The sequence below is a fragment of the Anarhichas minor genome, unplaced genomic scaffold (genome assembly GCF_050575085.1).
Source record: "Anarhichas minor isolate MPS153535 unplaced genomic scaffold, ASM5057508v1 ptg000028l, whole genome shotgun sequence".
In the NCBI taxonomy this organism is placed as follows: Eukaryota; Metazoa; Chordata; class Actinopteri; order Perciformes; family Anarhichadidae; genus Anarhichas; species Anarhichas minor.
Window position 1 is genome coordinate 1,249,491 of NW_027466474.1, and position 18,518 is coordinate 1,268,008.

The 18,518-nt window shown below is 40.2% G+C and overlaps 2 protein-coding genes across 2 annotated transcripts; both read left to right on the forward strand.

Moving 5' to 3' along the window:
• Nucleotides 1-251: 251 nt before the first annotated feature.
• LOC142963159 (alcohol dehydrogenase class-3) lies at nt 252-4,391 on the forward strand. Its single transcript, XM_076103874.1, has 9 exons — nt 252-301; nt 859-960; nt 1,178-1,319; nt 1,428-1,515; nt 1,823-2,042; nt 2,792-3,052; nt 3,241-3,376; nt 3,821-3,959; nt 4,082-4,391. The coding sequence occupies exons 1-9, from the start codon at nt 284-286 to the stop codon at nt 4,104-4,106; spliced, it is 1,131 nt and encodes a 376-aa protein (XP_075959989.1). The 5' UTR covers nt 252-283; the 3' UTR covers nt 4,107-4,391.
• A 1,166-nt stretch (nt 4,392-5,557) lies between these two features.
• LOC142962882 (eukaryotic translation initiation factor 4E-1A-like) lies at nt 5,558-11,304 on the forward strand. The gene is made up of 7 exons (XM_076103564.1): nt 5,558-5,653; nt 6,590-6,693; nt 6,874-6,969; nt 7,198-7,261; nt 8,974-9,087; nt 9,466-9,605; nt 9,967-11,304. Exons 1-7 carry the CDS (start codon nt 5,558-5,560, stop codon nt 10,079-10,081), a joined length of 729 nt encoding a protein of 242 aa, XP_075959679.1. The 3' UTR covers nt 10,082-11,304.
• Nucleotides 11,305-18,518: the final 7,214 nt, after the last annotated feature.

Below are 18,518 nucleotides of genomic sequence, written 5' to 3' on the forward strand. Positions count from 1 at the left end.
TAAATGTCCTCACCATCTCACATTCAGTATACTCAGAAATGAGGACTAAACTAATTTATTTGTAAAAGTACTTCGGGGGCCACGAATGATATTCCACTTCTAAATGTTGCTGAATATTCTCTAAAAAGAATATTTCATATTTTCAAACCACTTGTGAAACGTGCCCTCTGCTCTGCGCCTGCGTCATGCTTACGCCGCACGTCCTCGTTTCTGATTGGTCCGGGCTTTAACTCCTTTACGGCAGCGCACCCCCCCCCCCCTCTCTCTCGCTGAATGAACGAACATGGAGACAGCTGGAAAAGTAAGTACATTTCCCACTAAATGCACAATGCACATTTTAAATGCATTGGTTCTATATGTGTGTCGTTAAAGTTGTATTCATTTCACACGAAGCTTAAAAAGGCAACGTTCTCAACCAGCTTGCACTCACTGCCGTGCGTTGAATTAACAAGTACAAAGAACCACTCTTCCGTTACTGAACAGGGATCTTTGACCAGTCACCACTGGTATGCTGCAAGTTGCTGCAATGCTTGTCCCGAGAGCTATGTTTAACTCTGACGAGTTAAGAAACCGGACTATAAATTGTAGCCACCTCTCACTCTTAAGCGTAAAAGATCTGCAGAAAAATCTAAATTGGGTTAATGGCATTAAAGCAGATTGCACTCCACCAGTGAACTACTGGAACTCTGGGTTGGCTTTACATAAGCCCGGTTACATTGTGCAACTAGTTGGACCTGTCACACATACACACACACACACACTGTAAAGCCTCAGTCAACCCACAGCTGCAGTTGCATAATTACTTTTTAAAAGCATTGTTTGAAAAAAATAAAAAAACGCACCGAACTTTGCCTTCAGGTTATCAAGTGCAAGGCAGCTGTTGCCTGGGAAGCTGGGAAGCCTCTTTCCATTGAGGAGGTGGAGGTAGCTCCACCCAAAGCCCATGAAGTCCGCATCAAGGTAAACCAAACCATTGCATGAATGCTGTTCAGATTGTATCCCGCTTTTATGTTCTTTTTTTTCCGGACCTGTCTCATAATTACAAGAGGCAGGAGAACAACTCTGGAATAATCACACATGGGCTTTTAAGAAAGACATGACTAAGCACAGACATTAGGTAACTAAGATGATGTTTATTTCTGGCCCGACATCTTTTAAACGACACCCTTCCTCTCAGATCTTCGCCACAGGAGTGTGTCATACAGATGCCTACACTCTGAGTGGCAGTGACCCCGAGGGACTTTTCCCTGCCATCTTGGGCCACGAGGGTGCTGGAACAGTTGAGAGCGTTGGTGAGGGTGTCACCAAATTCAAGCCAGGTATGAAGCTGCCAAACACCATATTGAATTTTGTTGTGAATAAGTATGTTTTTTTTTTTTTTTTTTTTGGTATGATTTCTAATTATTCACGTTTCTCTTCGACCAAAGGCGATACCGTCATCCCGTTGTATGTGCCACAGTGTGGTGAATGCAAATTCTGCAAAAATCCCAAGACCAACCTTTGCCAGAAAATTAGGTACGGCTGTCAGACTTATTGATGCCACCTTGAGCTGGTAAAGACCGTCAGGCTTTCAAGATAAAACTCAATGAAAAAAACTATATATATATATATATATATATATATATATATATATATATTTCTTAGTGGCAGAACTTTCAACCTCAATGGTTGATCTCAAAGCCCCAGGTGCCCCACCCCAGGGCAACCAAATCAAAGCTCAGTCATCATTAGTTTGAGCCTGCCGTGTATTGAAGTGCAGAGCCATCGGGTTTCATCACACATGCATGAAAAGAAATCTTTTCCCTGTGTTTTCACCCTGCAGAGTAACCCAGGGCAAGGGCCTGCTGCCTGACAACACCGCACGCTTCACTTGCAAGGGAAAGCAAGTGTTTCACTTCATGGGGACCAGCACCTTCTCCGAGTACACCGTGGTGGCCGACATCTCTCTGGCCAAGGTGAACGAGAAGGCTCCACTGGATAAAGTGTGCCTGCTTGGATGTGGCATTTCCACAGGGTACGGTGCTGCTCTGAACACTGCCAAGGTGAGCATCGCAGGCTGTAGACCAGAGCTATTCCATTACAAATGCAACTGTGCTAGATTCTAAAACCGGGAGACGTAGATGGGCCAGACATGAAATAAAAATATATTTATTTTTGGTCACATATCTGACCCGGACACATCACAAAGTACAACCCTCCCTCTCCCCCACACACTCTCTGTCTCACACACACACACACACACACACACGCAGAACTGCTTCATGTGAGAGAACGTTGATTTGTAAAAGATGAGTTTATTTCTAAAGTGTTATGGTTTGAAGCTCGTTAAGCAGAATAAGTTTGTCGCCCAAAGGATACAATGAAAGGAGATGAATATTTTGTCATTGTTTGTCAGCGTCACTCTGAAGTGGGTCACCCTTATTAATCATGCAGATCTGATGTGAAAAGGAATTGTTGCCACGGGTGTCTGTTTCCAAGTTGCTGTTGTTTTTTTCTTCATCTTTTCGCGGTGACATTAGTTTCACCCCCAAAACAATATTTCTTTTATGTTCACAATTAATTAGAAATTAAACAAAAACATTTATTGGTATCTTTACAGATATGATACAATCTGCTATGATGCTTGCATCAGATAAAAACAGACGTTCCACTGTAGTGCAATATAAAATGCATCTCTACTTCACCGCCTGAAACAACTCTAAAGTTCCCTCATACAGTACGTTTGTTTTATGCAAAATGATTCAGTCATACTTGAAGTCTCACATTGCTATTCTTGCTCACGCATGCTCAGGTTGAGCCAGGTTCCACATGCGCTGTATTTGGCCTCGGAGCTGTCGGCTTGGCTGTTATTATGGGCTGCAAGGTTGCTGGGGCAACAAGGATCATTGGCGTGGACCTCAACGCCGCAAAGTTTGAGAAAGCGAAGGAGTTTGGAGCCACCGAGTTTGTGAACCCAAAGGACCACAGCAAGCCCATCCAGGAGGTTCTGGTGGAGATGACTGACGGGGGTGTGGACTATTCTTTTGAGTGCATTGGCAATGTGCAAATCATGGTGAGACCCTTTAAACATACACACATGAAACATTTTTATTAATTCACTGTTTTCATTTGTCATATCGATTGTTTGGTGGATATTCACAGTGCAGATAATATATACATGGCGTGCAGCATGCAAAACAGTTTTCGTAACTTGGCAATTCATAGAAATTAGGACAATTAGCATTTTTATTTTTATTTTAGAGAGCTGCTCTGGAGGCATGCCATAAAGGATGGGGCGAAAGTGTCATCATCGGCGTAGCCGGAGCTGGGCAGGAGATCTCGACCAGACCATTCCAGCTGGTGACGGGCCGAGTGTGGAGGGGCACAGCCTTCGGAGGTGACTGACTGTGTTAGATGATTACTTGCTATGATGGCGTAATGTGTTCTGGCTGCGGTTCCAACTTTCTCTGAGTTTAAAGCCTGTTTCAACTACGGATAATTCTGCATTTTTTTTTAGCTTCAACTGTATTTGGCAAAAGTTTTTTTTTAAGCCGAGTTTAAAATAGAGCTTAACTTACCATTTGATAATTGATCTGAAAGATAGAAAATTGCTTTCTTATGAAAATGTCTGTGTTTGTAGTGGTATTTAATTAGCCTTGAGGTGGTTATGGAACATTTGTTTGTTGTACCAAATTAAGTTTAAGCAGCTATTTATATCTTTTTTAGGTGGGGAATAGGTGCCTTGCCCAAAGCCTTTTGGCGAAACATGAGTTTTATTCAGTTTAGTTTTGGCTAATGGAAAATGTGAGTCATTTAACTGGTTTTGTTTATTCACCCCCAGGGTGGAAGAGTGTGGAGAGCGTTCCCAAACTGGTGGAGGACTACATGAATAAGAAGCTGAAGGTGGACGAGTTTGTGACCCACACCCTGCCGTTTGAGAAGATCAATGAGGCATTTGACCTCATGCATGCCGGAAAGAGGTGAGAACAGTTCACTCATGCTGTCAGTGAATAATTATCTAGTTTTCTTTGTTTACAAAGCCCTTTTGTCTTTTTCTGTTTTCTGCTGTTCTGTTAATTCTGTTGTTTTTGTCTCATTGCAGTATCCGCACAGTGCTGACCTTCTGAAGTGCCTAAAACCTTGACCTTCACGTCCGGCCTTTCAACGATCTCCTTCCACAGTTGCAGCACTTGATGTATTTCTCTGCACTTGTTTTGATGTCATAACTTTCAGTATTCGAACATCATTTTTATTAACAGCAGAATGCATGTTTGAAACAAAAAGTGTCACAACATTTTTTTGAAATTGAATTTATTTTCTGTTTTTCCTTCTGTGGCTCATTTGCTGTCTGATGTGATGGTTTATAAGAGAACATAACATTTATACATAAAGGCATGTGGCTGCTGCTCTCACTAAGAACAGTCAATGAGTCTCTTTCAGCCCACTTTACTTCTTCTCTCCTCCAAGAGTTCATAGCAGGAAAAAAGCATTTAATTACATAACAGTTGCAGTGTACAGTACCACATTCGTGCCTTTATACTCGTTGTGTTTACCCAGAAAATACTTATCAGACCCTGAATATCACATTAAAATATACACATAACACATATACACATATGATTAATTTGTATGAATATGTTTTACAAAATGCAATATAAAGGAATAACAAATATTCCAGTTAAACTATTTTGAATAAATCCTTACATACGAAATATAAGATACTTAAATTGACTTTTAGTCATCACAGTCGAAGATAGCATACCATCACTGATAGGATCACAAGCTTCATCCTGAGTAAAAGATAGTTGTAATCACACAACTTACCTCATGACTGTTTATCACAAACACAAAAACATGGTTTATCAGGGAACGTTTCCACTAAGCCTGCACATTGTTGAATATGTGTATATTATTTATGGGCACAATATACTAAGCCTATAACATGGGTCAGCAGGGGTGGTATACCGACTTAGAATGGCCCTTGGGTTTACTTTTATCTTGCAATATAATCCCAAAATTCAGTACAGTAATCATATTGCATCTCATTTCCAAATAATTCTTTATGCTGCCTGCGCTCCTAGCTGGCCTCCAACATACATAACGTAGTATATGTGCAATTCAAGACACGCTGTTGTACAATTATGAACATGCCAAAATATGACTTTTAATTATGTATGCTCCATTCTTTTTACCATAAAGAAGAGACCTTTGCTGTTTGAGGGGATGTTTCGTGTCTACTGAGATGATCTTTCAGACTTTAGTCTGGGTCACCAAGATAACAAGCAACTCATTGACATCGCCGTCAGCAATGTGGCTGAAAGACTGAAAATGTCCCTGTTTTATTATTTCCTATGCCACAAAAGAAAGGGTGATGGTCACACATACACTAACTATAATATTACTTGAAGTACATCAATTGCACAAATCTTCACTAAAATAGTTTAATTTATTGGATCTGTTCTTATAACTTATAATTTATAATCCATCCATGCATATTATCAATATTCAATAACTGGAAGAACATGATCGTGTCACACACAGCCTGGATAAACATGTACTTGTGTCCCTTCTTCTGCGCATGCGTCATGCAGAGTACCAGATGGCCCAATCAGGTATTTTAACACACGCCAAAAAATCCGAATGTGACTTCCAGAAGATGGCGACCGCTCTGGTGGTGAGTGCTCTGCACACTTGTAGCTCAGGTTAATTCACTTCAACTGAAGAAGCTATGCTTTTTTTTAATGCACTATTAAAACCCCAGTGATAAAACGAGGGGGACTGTCGGGCTGTAACGTTAGACGTTAACGGTTTAACGGTTAAAACACCGTGTTGACCGGGTGCATAACTCGGTCGGTACACTGATGCTCGGATGAATGAATGAGAGGACGCACGCGTTACTGGGAACAGCCAGCTAGCTCAACGTTAGTCATGGGCATTGTGAACAAAACAGCACGTGACTAAGAATTAGTTTTTGCTAAAGTAACGTTACAGCTCGCTGGAACTTCTATCATACAACCTGAAACTGTGGACTTGCAAGAAATGCTACATTCTGGGAAGACGTCTTTCAAGTAAAAGTAAAGTTAATTTTGAGTTGACGTGAAGTCTACCGGAGTATTATGAACCTCGGACTGAGCATGGCTGGTTGTTGGATTGCAAAGATGTTTAATATTAGTCTGCTGGACAAGGGTTAAAACATCACTTCTTTATTATCTAAAGGACATGGTTTTTGTCTGAAGGGCCAAATGTAAATACACAGAAGTAGTGCAGAAATACAATATGTAAATCAGACTAGCTGTAAAAAGAGGGAAAGATGACATTACTGTCGAGGGTTGCTGTGTCCTCTTCTCCTTATTCATTCCTCTACTCTATAAATACCCCCAGTCTACTCGCCACTCTCACAGACATCCCTTCTACACTGTGACAGTATCACAGCTATGACCACAACAATACATTTTTAAAAAGTTCCAATATATGACTATAAAACTACACACAAGTTAAATAATTACAAACGTAACGGGGCCAGTAGCGGTCATCACAGATGGCACATGAGACACTTTCTTTAGAAGTGTTTTTTTTTAATGCTTCTTTTGTACATTTTTTTGTTTCCTAGTTAACTTCAGTTCCTGCTAATCCTGAAAAGGAAAACTGTGAAACAATCATTCAAAAAGTTCAGATGAGTCCTGAATCCTACATCAAGCATCCGCTACAGAACAAGTAAGGCCTCACCTCGAGTCCCTTCTTTTCCTCTTTCACAACAGACTCGAGCAAGTACATCTCATCTCAATGTTGTGTGCGATAGCTTTATCGGAAATGTGTGAATCTCTTCCAGTGAAATAAGTTGTCAGTGAGGGAAAACGCGCAGCTAGTTGGTACGAACTCTTCTTTGATTTGCAGGTGGGCTCTTTGGTTTTTCAAGAACGACAAAAGCAAAACATGGCAAGCCAACCTCCGCCTCATATCCAAATTTGACACTGTGGAAGACTTCTGGGCGTAAGTATATTATTGCTGTATATACATGCGAGTGCATAATAAAATTATTTTCACCATTTTGGAGGGGAAACTATAATTGGAGGTCATATGCGTGAGAGTTGACTTTCCGTTCGTGCCGTGAGGCGTCGATTCTAGTTTGTTCCTGCCGGTCTATATGATGTAAAACGGGATACAGCTGATCGATTTCAGTTGTTGGGTGTTGCGTGACATTACAATTCACATTTCCAGATTATACAATCACATTCAGCTCTCGAGTAACTTGATGTCTGGCTGCGACTACTCGCTGTTTAAGGTAAGCAAGCTTCTATCGCTGTCTTTTATTATATTTTACATTCTATCCATTTAAAGCGGTTTGTTTCCTTAGCTTCCACTGTGAACAGATATCCGTGTTTATTCTGTAAACACTTGCTCAGAGTAGAGATGCACCGAATGATCGGCAGCTGATCGAAACCGGCCAGTTTACAGTGATCGGCAATGACCGGTGACCGCCCGATCAGTCTCATATTTGTTTTTGCTTGTCAAATTGACTAACTTGTACCACCGTCAGAGACGTTAACATCACAACCACACTTGTGGGAGTTCGTCAGCATGATCAAAGAACACACAAAGCTTGTAATTTGTCCCAACTGCAAGTTCAAAATAAGGCGTTAAAGAACAACCGTAAAAACAATTGGTGCAGCCAACTTAATCATTCCCATGCGTGCTACTCTGAGTAATCACAGTGACTGGCTTGCTGCTGACGGCACAGCGTCTCTCCATAGCAGAGTTTTGCAAATAACGCAGCTGACGTTAACAAAGGTTGCATTATGATGCGTTCAAGCTCTACTCGGAGTATTGGGTGAAGGTAAATTATATCATCATGATGTGTTCAAATGTTATCTTGAGAGAAACTTGAACAAATGCAGTTATTTGAAGGAGATGTTTTCATACCAATATAAAATAGACATTGGAGAGAGATTATGACCTGTTTAGTTTCCTAACACTATCTCTAAGCAGTTTATAATCTATCATTAGAACTATTAATAATCAAAGCTAATATTTAAATAGAAATACAATCATTCATTTAATTGTGGCAAATAACCAGTATGACAAAGTTAAAGGATAACCTTTTGGAATTTGGAGTGTTAACGCTGACTTCGGGACAGTTTAAATTATTTTTCGGGCCGGTGGTGAAAAACGTCAGTCGGAAACCTTGCTTTTAATTACATCTGAAAATCTAAATCGGAAAGTCAGACTTTAAAAAAAAAAAATCTGAATCAGTCAGGAAAATTTCAATCGGTGCATCGCTAGTTCAGAACAAAATAGAAAAACAATGTTCTTTTGGTGTGTTTTTAATTGTGGTCCACTCAGAGCACATGCTGTCTTATTATAAAGGAACCAAGCGTGTCCAACATGAAGTCACAAGGCCTGATGGGTGATTCATTCATTAGAGTTTGGCTGACTTTGACCCTCCATCACGAGTCAGTTAATAGCTGCACTTCATCTTCTCTGATGACCACAAAGAGCTGATGAGGAAAGAGTTGGTTAATTAGCATCGCTCAAGACTGAAACCGGCTCTCATCTGTCATAAATAATATCAGACGGTTAGAAACGGAGGATAGAAAAGTGGCTTCTTGAGCTACAGTGTGGTGTAGAAAAGTAAAGTGCACGTTACCTAATAGCTTTATCCGGGGCTTTGGTTTTCGCACATAATTGAGGGTTGCCCCTCTTAAGTTGCAATTACAATATACAACAAAAAAAAGAATAATTAACAGTTTTAATTCATAAAAGTTTGTTCTTTTCTGGAAATTATTTCTCCAAACAGACAAAAGTTTAGTAACTTTAGTAATTTATGCCGAGAGGAACAACAATGAAACACAACTAATCGAATTAGTGGTGATGGGATGTATGCTGTTTGCTCCTCTCCTGATCTGAAGAGAAACTGATGGATTAAAGCCGTTGTTCATTATGGATGTGTGGGGATATTTATAGTGTTGTGACCTCTGACCTTTTGTGCGGATGAAGGATGGGATTGAGCCCATGTGGGAGGATGGACAGAATCGACGAGGTGGCCGCTGGCTGATAACTCTGTCAAAGCAGCAGCGTAGAGCAGACCTGGATCGCTTCTGGTTGGAGACGGTATGTTCAGTCCTGTCGATTTTATTGGTTATTTTAACTAGTATACAACTATATCTTTAGGTGTTTCTTTAGGCCTTTTTTCAGGGAAGACATTTAGTCACATCACAGCAGGAGAAGCACAGGTGTGAACAATAGAATGAATCAATTCCATTTTGCTGCTTTGGTTTCAGGGTCCTTGTGTTGTGCATGCTGGCTCCCTGTCACACGGTCACGGCTTAACGGGACACTTGAATAGAGCGGAGCCGTTGTTTATGTTGCTAGTACCACCTGCGCTTCTCCTACTGTGACAAGTCAAACTGTCTGCTTTGAAAAGGCCCGTCAGTTTCTAACTGCTCCCCAATAACGAGGCATTTTGAAAATAATCTGTTGTTCCTCCAGCTCCTGTGTCTTGTGGGTGAAGCGTTCGATGACCACAGCGAGGACGTGTGCGGCGCCGTCATTAACGTCCGAGCCAAAGGAGATAAAATAGCGATATGGACCACAGACTACGAAAACAAAGATGCCATCACACACATAGGGTGACCTGAAGATGCCACAATGGATGACAAATAGAACATCCACATTACATTCAGTTATAGTAAAGACGATATCCACATGTATAGCCCAAATGTGTTACAGCCCTTTTTCTGTACATGTTAAAAGGGTTTTTGTAGGTTCTTTTTTCTTGTACTTTAATACAGCGGTAGATTGACAGAAAACCTGTGTCATGTTTCAGCTTTTCAGACCTGTGGCGCAAAAGATGGTTGATTCGTCATTATTGGACGCCCTCAGTAAACTAGACGCAGTGATAACATTAGCGAGGGATATGCATGTTAAAGAGTCTGAAATGTTTTTCTGTATGTATTTGCTAAAATGCAATGTTTTCTTTTTTTTTTTTAGGCGCGTGTATAAAGAGAGATTAGGTGTTCCGCAAAAAGTGATCATCGGATACCAGTCGCACGCAGACACGGCCACAAAGAGCAGCTCCTCAACCAAGAACAAGTTTGTCGCCTGAGGACCGTTGACCATGCCTGGTTTTCTGTTGCCAGCATAGATTTTCTGTAATTTTTCAGTGAATGTAACCAACAGGTTTATCCACGAACAAACACTGGAGGTGGAGATAAAAATTGCTTCCTTTCTGTTCGCCTATTTGTTGCCACTTTACCAAAGCTTTTGTTTGTGTTGAGGGTATGTGCAGTTCCAATGTAGCACTATCGTCTGAGAACTTCATTATTTTCGTGGTGGTGGGCTGAAGATGGGTAAAAGATGTTTTGATGCCCATATTTCATTTTCAAATGCAGCTGCATATTTGTGGAGAATTTATTTAATTTATCCTTCCCTTAGTGTATGTCAACTCTTTTCTTAACGCACATATTAAAGGCAAAAAACAAAGTAAACCATTTTGTAATTTGGTATAAACTGAAGCTCTTTGTTAGTTATGTAATGCCACTTAGTCAGTTTACTATATTAATGTATGTTTTTTGGTGGAATTTTTAACCATACTTTGTGATTTAATCCCCATCTTCCCAAAATGGACAGAAATGACAAAACAAATTGATAGAAGTTTAAACATAGTTGTGCAGTTGTTTTTCATTTTGACAAATTATTTAAGTCAAAGAGGAGGACTAAGTTCAAAACTGTTTAGTTTCTTGTTAATCAGCTTGTGCGTTATGTGAAGTTGAAATTAAGATTTGAAGAGCAGGGAATTTATTTTAAAGGTGCTTCTGGTGCTTCGTAATGAATATTTAGAAGCTGCATTATTTGCCACTCAACTCGTAAACTACACGGTTCACACCAGAATGGATCAGCAGCATCGTCACTTTGTACCTCAGAATATGCGAGCCATTCATACCCGAGCCGCTGATATACTGTTTCTCTTAAACACAGGTTTAAGAGAAGTTTGAGTTTACATGTGACAACCTTTTGTATTACAGTATGTCTTCAATGAGGATATTTTCCAAATATACATATTGTTGGTTATTTCCTTTTTCTTGTAAATGCACATTCCATATTACAGTGTACAGTATATATGTAAAAGTTGACTTGCCTGTTTGGTACAAGTTTTGTTGATCTACTGCTTTTGAAGACGTTTACACGGTATAATTATTTTCATTCCAGATTTTGTTTTTGTGGCATATGTAAAAATTTAATTGTTTGGAGGTATTGGGCTGTGCCTTGAATGTAACACCGTACCCCGTATGTCTCAGCAGTAATGTACAAATAAAACATGCACAGTCAAGTGGGCTCTCTCAAAACAAGGTGTTTTAATTATGAAGTGATTATTTTCATTAACGCACCAATTGTCTGTTTTGGAGGAATCTGTCTTAGTGGTGGTTTAGAGGAACAAAAGTCCTGTAATGCAATTCAACCTTACGTCGCAGCTTTATGGAAGTGGTGAATGTATGCTAATAGCTGCTCAGCAATATATTAAATCTCACATCTGTAAGTCACTCAACACTTGAGTAATGGAAGGTTGGCATCATGTTTGCCTTTAATTAACATGTTTTCTTGAGGCAGTTTGAAACAATGATCATCGTACGCTATCTCTCCTTGATACACTGACATTGTGTGTTTGGTTTGTAATCAGATTTTTTTATTCGCTCTTCCTTCCTATTTAAGCTAGATAAAGGGATTTCTGTAGTAGCTACAGTGATTTATGTCTAAGTTAGTCTTCACCTTTATTAGGTGATGCAAATTGCAGTCGGTCTAATAGGGGCCTAAAGTAATCTATGACATCCATTGACTGCTTACTTGAGAGCAATAGCAACACAACCCCTGCCGCTCCTTTGAAATAAGCCTCCCTATAATTGACTCGATCAATCAAGGTACAGTTTCGCACAAGAGACAACTAGGAGGAAATTAGAAGAGCGATTTACAGATGGTTGTTAGGTTAAGGGTTTTACCTCACGTGGCAAAACACACCAAGCGGCCTTTGTTGAAAGCTTTGGAGCCATTTTGTCTCCGTTGTACATTTAAACCACTGTTTGCCACTATTAAACATTTTGTAGATGTAGATGGAAACATAAAAGATAATAAAATGTAGACGATAGTTTACGACTATCTAAAATCCAGACTCCAAGATGCTTTCACTGCAGGCTTCTCAATCATGAGAACAATCCTAAACTTTGCAATTATTTTTATTTCTTCAGCTATAAACTTGATACAAATACATGTGTATGTGCACATACTGCCACTGGTTTTCTTAAAGTCAGCAATAACCCACTCTTTGTGTATAATCTTGTTTTTATAATTAGTTCTGTATGCTTAAAGATTAATTGGTATTGGGCATTTTGTTAACAAATTGCCGACCATAAAACCAGTCCAACACGTAGTGTGGGTGTTTGAAGGGCAGTAAACCTTGCCTGGTGGATTTATTACTGCTGGTATTTTTATTCCCCTCTGTTCCGCAGTAACACAAGATCAAGTAAATTAACTTACTGCAGATAAGTCAAATCCTTCAGGCCTCAGATGTTTTCAGATGCCCTCCTGGTACAGATGAGTGAGATTATTTGGCCATTTATTGTATGAAAGTGTGAGTGTGTGTGTGTGTGTGTGTGTTACATAAAGCAATTATGTGTCAGTTTTATAGTCCCTCTACAAGAGCAAAATGTGATAAAATATGTTAATGTAATTAACTGTCTGATAATGTAATAACCTCTTCTGACGGATAATTTCATTATTTTTCCTCCGTGATGTAGCTCGTATACCAGCACATATCTCAGTTACTGCATCAAGGAGTTGTAAAAACAGATGCACATCTGATTACACTTTGACTAATTATTTCATTATCTGGTTCTTATTTCACCATCACAAGCCTGTCTTTTCTTTGCCCCTGCCTGCCACTTCAAAGCCTTGAAAAAGACGATGATGCAGACTGATCACAATCATCTATTGGCAGCGCCATTACGTATTGATTTATGCAAAAGTATTTCCCTCCTTTCTTGGCCCCTTTTTCACTGATTGGCACCTTTTAGTGCTAACGGCTGACATCCGAGGTTTTGTGGATTTGATGACCCCGATGTCTTGACAGATGGAAGCGCTAACCCGAGCCGACGCCTGTAATAGACAGAGGCAACATAAATGTGCACCTTCTCTTTGGGTTGCAAAAGATGAGCAATGGCAAGGATAAACATATAGTTCTCATGCAGCTGTTTTAAGGCCCACGCACGCTCTAGTTTACATTTTGGGCTTTTTGCCAGAGAAGTATTAGTCAGATCCTTTAAAGGTAAAAGGGGGCCGTCAATCTCCGTTAGAATAACAAGTAAAATGAGATAGCCTATTTTGTGCATTAAGAATAAAAATTGCCACTCAGATTGTTAAATTATAAATGAATTAATATATAAGCAGCTTGTTAATTTCGCAGCTGGTCCAGGTGGGTGTAAGTAGAGTAATAGAAAGTCTCACAAAATTGTAATAATCAGGTCCCCTTTATCTCAGGAAGAGGACTGGGACATTGTAATTGTCACATTCCACTTAGCTTTTAGCTCATGCTGCTATTAAGTGTTACTGTAACTCACGCTCAATGCTGCTACTAACTGTGACTTACAGTGAGTAGGCTTGGGCTCACTGCCCATCCCATTCAAAGAAGTATTCAAAGAACACTTTGATGTCTGTTTGTGAGCATGTTGAGCTGTCGCAGGGATCAAAGCCCAGACTCACAAGCATATACTGTATACGTGTATATGATTTTGAGGGGCGCAGAGGGACAGAGAGGCCGAGTGTATCATGTATCGTGGATTGAGACTGAACGAGAGGAGTTCATGTTGGAGCAGATTGTGGAGGACATCCCGATGCACAAGACCTGCAGGAAGGCCTTTAGACAAGTGAGTACAATAATGTAACTTATTATGTAAAATCACCAGCATTTAAGATGTTTATTATTCATGATAGCAGCTGTGCAGTCATATCAATAAAAAATTACTTCTATTAGCAGCTACAGTATCTTCAATATAACTCTGTTAAATTGAATGTTTTTTCTGTGCTGCAGATATCTTGCTACTGGTGACTCCTTTAGGACCATTGCAAACAGCTTCTGTGTTGGGGTCTCCACTGTCTCCAGTATTGTCCCAGATGTTGCCACAGCTATTTGGACTGCCTTGTGGAGGAGTTCATGCCTGTGCCCACCACAGAGCAGTGGCGGTCAATTGCTGTGCAGTTTGAGGAGCGGTGGGATTTTCCTCTCTGCTGTGGAGCACTGGATGGAAAGCATGTTGTCCTCAAAGCCCATTCCCCGGCCGCATCCTTCCAAGGGAGCGCCGGATCTTCTATTACGGTCTCTCCCGAGCTCGGTTGGCTGTGGAGAATGCCTTTGTGATCCTTTCTTCTCAGTGGAGGATTGAGGTCCACCCAGAAGTTGCAGAGAAGTGTGTGAAGGCTACATGTGTTCTGCATAACTTCCTGCGGAAAACCACCCAAACAACTGCAGTGAGCATACCGGTTGGAGAGGTGGAGCCACTGCCAGATCTGGGAAGAATTGCTGCCAACAACTTAGCAAGAGAGACCATCCGGGTGAGGGAGGCCTTCACATCCTACTTCTCTTGCATCCCATCACTACAATAGCTTGTAAAGTTAATATTTGTCATCGGGAAAAACATACCATGAATGCATGAATTATATTCATACAAAGAAAATGCAATCCAACTTTTGTCATGTACATACCCATGGGTGGTTTAGGAGCAGCGGTAGCACCATGATGCTCTTCTTCACCATCCTCTGATGACCGATCTGGTTCATCTTTGAACATCAACAATAAAACAATGTTATAACTCAAAAGTGCTGCTTTAATTAAATAGTAATTTACCTGCAAATACAATCACACGTTTGTCTTTTAAAGCTATAATAGTATAGTGGTTTAAGATCCGGAGCCCAGGGTTCAAAACTCACCTTTATTATAACTTATTTTTGCTCATGAAACATTTTTTTAATAAGTATGAAAACCATACAGAACCAGGCTTTGCCAAATGAAAAACCAAAAACACTTGCACTGCTTTGGCACGGCGTTACATTTTCAGCCGTATTAATCTTTTCTGTATGAGTTCGCTATGCGGTGGTCTTCTGTCTTCACTTCAACTAACCTCCCCTGTCAATCTCAGATGGCCCTCTATATTCAGTGCAGTGATGGGATGTTTTTTAAATTTATTTTTATATTTGTTGCCCATCATGTTTTTCATGTAATAGTCTGGGTTCCGCCCTCTTTAGGCTGTACTTGATGTATTTGTGGATGCACAGGTTGCAAAGTGAGAAAATAAATATATCATTGGTTTGGACATAAGGGCACCATGTCATGTTAATGCACTTTATTAACCATTAATACTTTCTTTAGTTTAATAAGTCTATGTATGACCTACTTTTTACACAAATCATTTTACTTGTACTTCAGTAAAATATTCTAGTTATCTTTATATCCCTGCATGGCCCCAAGGACATTAGTAAAGTCGTGCCCAGATGGGTGACAAGGCTCACAGTCTGCATTTTCAATTCATCCCAAAGGTGTTGGATGGTTGAGGTCAGGCCTCTCTGCTCAGTTTGTTTCACAGAAAACATTTTGAAATCCTTTTTTTTTTCATTCTGTGCTCTGTGCATCTATCTATCTAAACACCTCCGCCGCTCACCTTTTGTTGCCAAAGGTAATACATCATGAAACATTCAAGTGTGATTGTGACGGTGGTGATTTTCTTTTCTTTTCACGAACCGTCCACAGGGAGGCAGTATAGCTACACACTTTCCAATCTGACTCCAATCTTTCAATCCTCCACAAACGTTTTGGTTGAGGAAATGTGGGATTTCCACTGAGTGTGTCTGTTGCGCACACTAGGGGAAGAAGATATCTGTAAATAGCAGCTGTGTCGCTTATTTATATATTTATTTATATACCTATCCCGCCATCACAACTCACCAGGAAAAAAAGACCAAAAAGGATCTGCATTACAATTCTCCCCCTCGCCTTAGGCAACTGTCAACCCCCTGCTCACCAGCCCCTGTACATCGTACAAAAGGGACAGAGAGAGTCAAGGCGTGCACCCTCCACTTGACTGATGTTTTTGTGCCACCTCCTATGCACAAGTGCATGAGTTCTAAACCCAGTGACATGATGCCCCTCTGGACTAGGCTGCGGCAGAAGAGGTTGCAGATGGTTCTTTGCATCTGCGGGAGGTGCTGATTCCCTCTGTGCTTCGTGACAGATGTGTCACTTAACTATTTCTCCTTCGCTGTGGTCTCACCAGCAGCTGCCTCTGAGGAATCTCAAACTAGCCTCAGTAGGTAGGCTATTATCCGTGCTGCTGCTGACCGTGTCCTAGAGTCAATAATGATCCCGTCATGTTCCCCGTCTGAACTAGAGGGAGGGATCAGCTCCGCAGTACAGAGGGAGCTTCATGTCACTCAGACCCATACAAAGCAGCTTTCAAATTGCTTGTGTTACAAGCAAAAAGCCTCAGAGTTCAATTTTGATACCATATATTTAAATATGTTTACATGAACATGGGTTACTAATCATTTTCAGTGGCAGGCAATATTCTTTATTGCATCTTTTATAGTTTGATTATTCAATAACTCATATGTTTACATACTGTATAATAATCTGTCAATTGACAGCAACATATGTTGTTAATACTACATTTGGATTATGACATCTGGTGACGTTTAAGTCTAAAAATCTCAAACAAAAACTGAATCACATGGCAATAAACTGAAACGAAAAGAAGAGTTCTGAATCGTGCTTTAATAACAATATATAAAAAAAACAAATGTAATACTCAGGATTTTAACTAAGAAAGGATGTGGTTATTAGTGTGCATGTCAATATACTTATTATGTCTTGCATCTTTTACCTGAGACAGTTTACAAAAAAATGTACTATTAACTTTTGGTCTAAAAACCAATAATTTAAAACATAGTGTTGAACCTGTTAACCCAGCCTGTAATGTGCACGCTGTTTGTTCCTCCCCGCTTTGGTCCTGTTTTAATGTGTACCGATGTGCTTTGTTCTGTAAACCACTTTGTGACAGACTTGTTTGATAGAAAAGGCTTTGCAAATAAATGTAACTTTTCTTGACTCATTGGCAATGAAAAGGCTGTAGGGCTAAAAGCAGCCAACACTGGGATGTGTGACTCATATTTACACTCATAATTGCTTCAAACAGAGCCATGTTCAAGTATGCAGGAGGCATTTTACTACCCAAACAAAGCTCAGCTTCTGGTGCAGCCGTCGGTGTCGTCCATCGTGCACCGAGATCCCAATTAATTCCAGCGTGGTTACTTTTGTCAAAGAGGTAACGTCTTGTACATCAATAGTTAACTTGTTATTTTGTGCATCAGCCGTATATAAACAGTGAACCACAGACCCTGTGAATATATATATATATATTTATCAAAAGTACACCTAATGTGTGAAATAGGGTAAAAATAGCCATGTTCCTTCACAGATATAGCAGCCTCCTCTGTGAGCAGACTGTACAATGGCAAACACTATAATGTCTTTAATCCACAGACCGCCAGACGTGCTAGCAAGCTGCTCGTGCCCTGCACCACAAAGACGGACTATGTGTATCTGTGCTTGCAAAATGGCATTGCTCAATGAAGTGAACAACGACTGTAAACTAATCTGTGTAGCAGTTCACTGGGTTGTAGCGTGAGAGTACAGTATGCTCGTCCTCGATGGCCGCCCCTCTACGGTGATGTAATTTACACTCGGACAGCTGCCTCTGCGCCTACACTGCTGTCACGGACCAAAAAACAGCCGCAATTAAGTGTAATTAAAAATGTTATTGTGCTTAGATTTGATTATGAGAAACATACATTTTTTATTAATGTAATGGAAATCTGCTAAAAAAGGAAAATGACTGATAACTGCATGGGCAAGGGAAACTATAATGCTGTTGAACTTTATTTTTCATTCCTCTATGTGGTTCATCGATACCTACCGCTGTACGTTCAACTTGCAGTGATGTCCACTGGATTCAAAATAACTGCAGAATATGCTGTCTGCGAGTATTTTTGGTTGGAGAAGAGTTTTTTTTTAATCTTTTTTTTTTATGCATGTTTCCACTGCTTGCCCAGACTGCTTCTGAAGCATTTGCCCTTGATAACTGGCCAAGAATGCGGCATCATAACCAGTAGGTTGCAGACGAGCATCATGCTACAAACTTGCATGATGAAAATACATCACACACTGGAGAAGTGCAAAGTGGGAAATATACTATGAGTCAGCCCTCAAGAAGTCAGCAGCCCAGGGCCAAGCCTCTACGGATCCTGGCTAAACAAAGCATTCAAGGAGCTTCTTTATTAAGCCAGTCTCTAAATCTTTTTTTAATTATTTCAAAAACTTTGAGATAACCACAAATCATCTTAAACGTTAAACTTTCCTTAATTGTCTTTGCAGTGCACTTTTACTTATACCACCAAACTTTGTCCACAAATCTACGTCATGTTTTTTGTCAGTTTTGTATAAATTT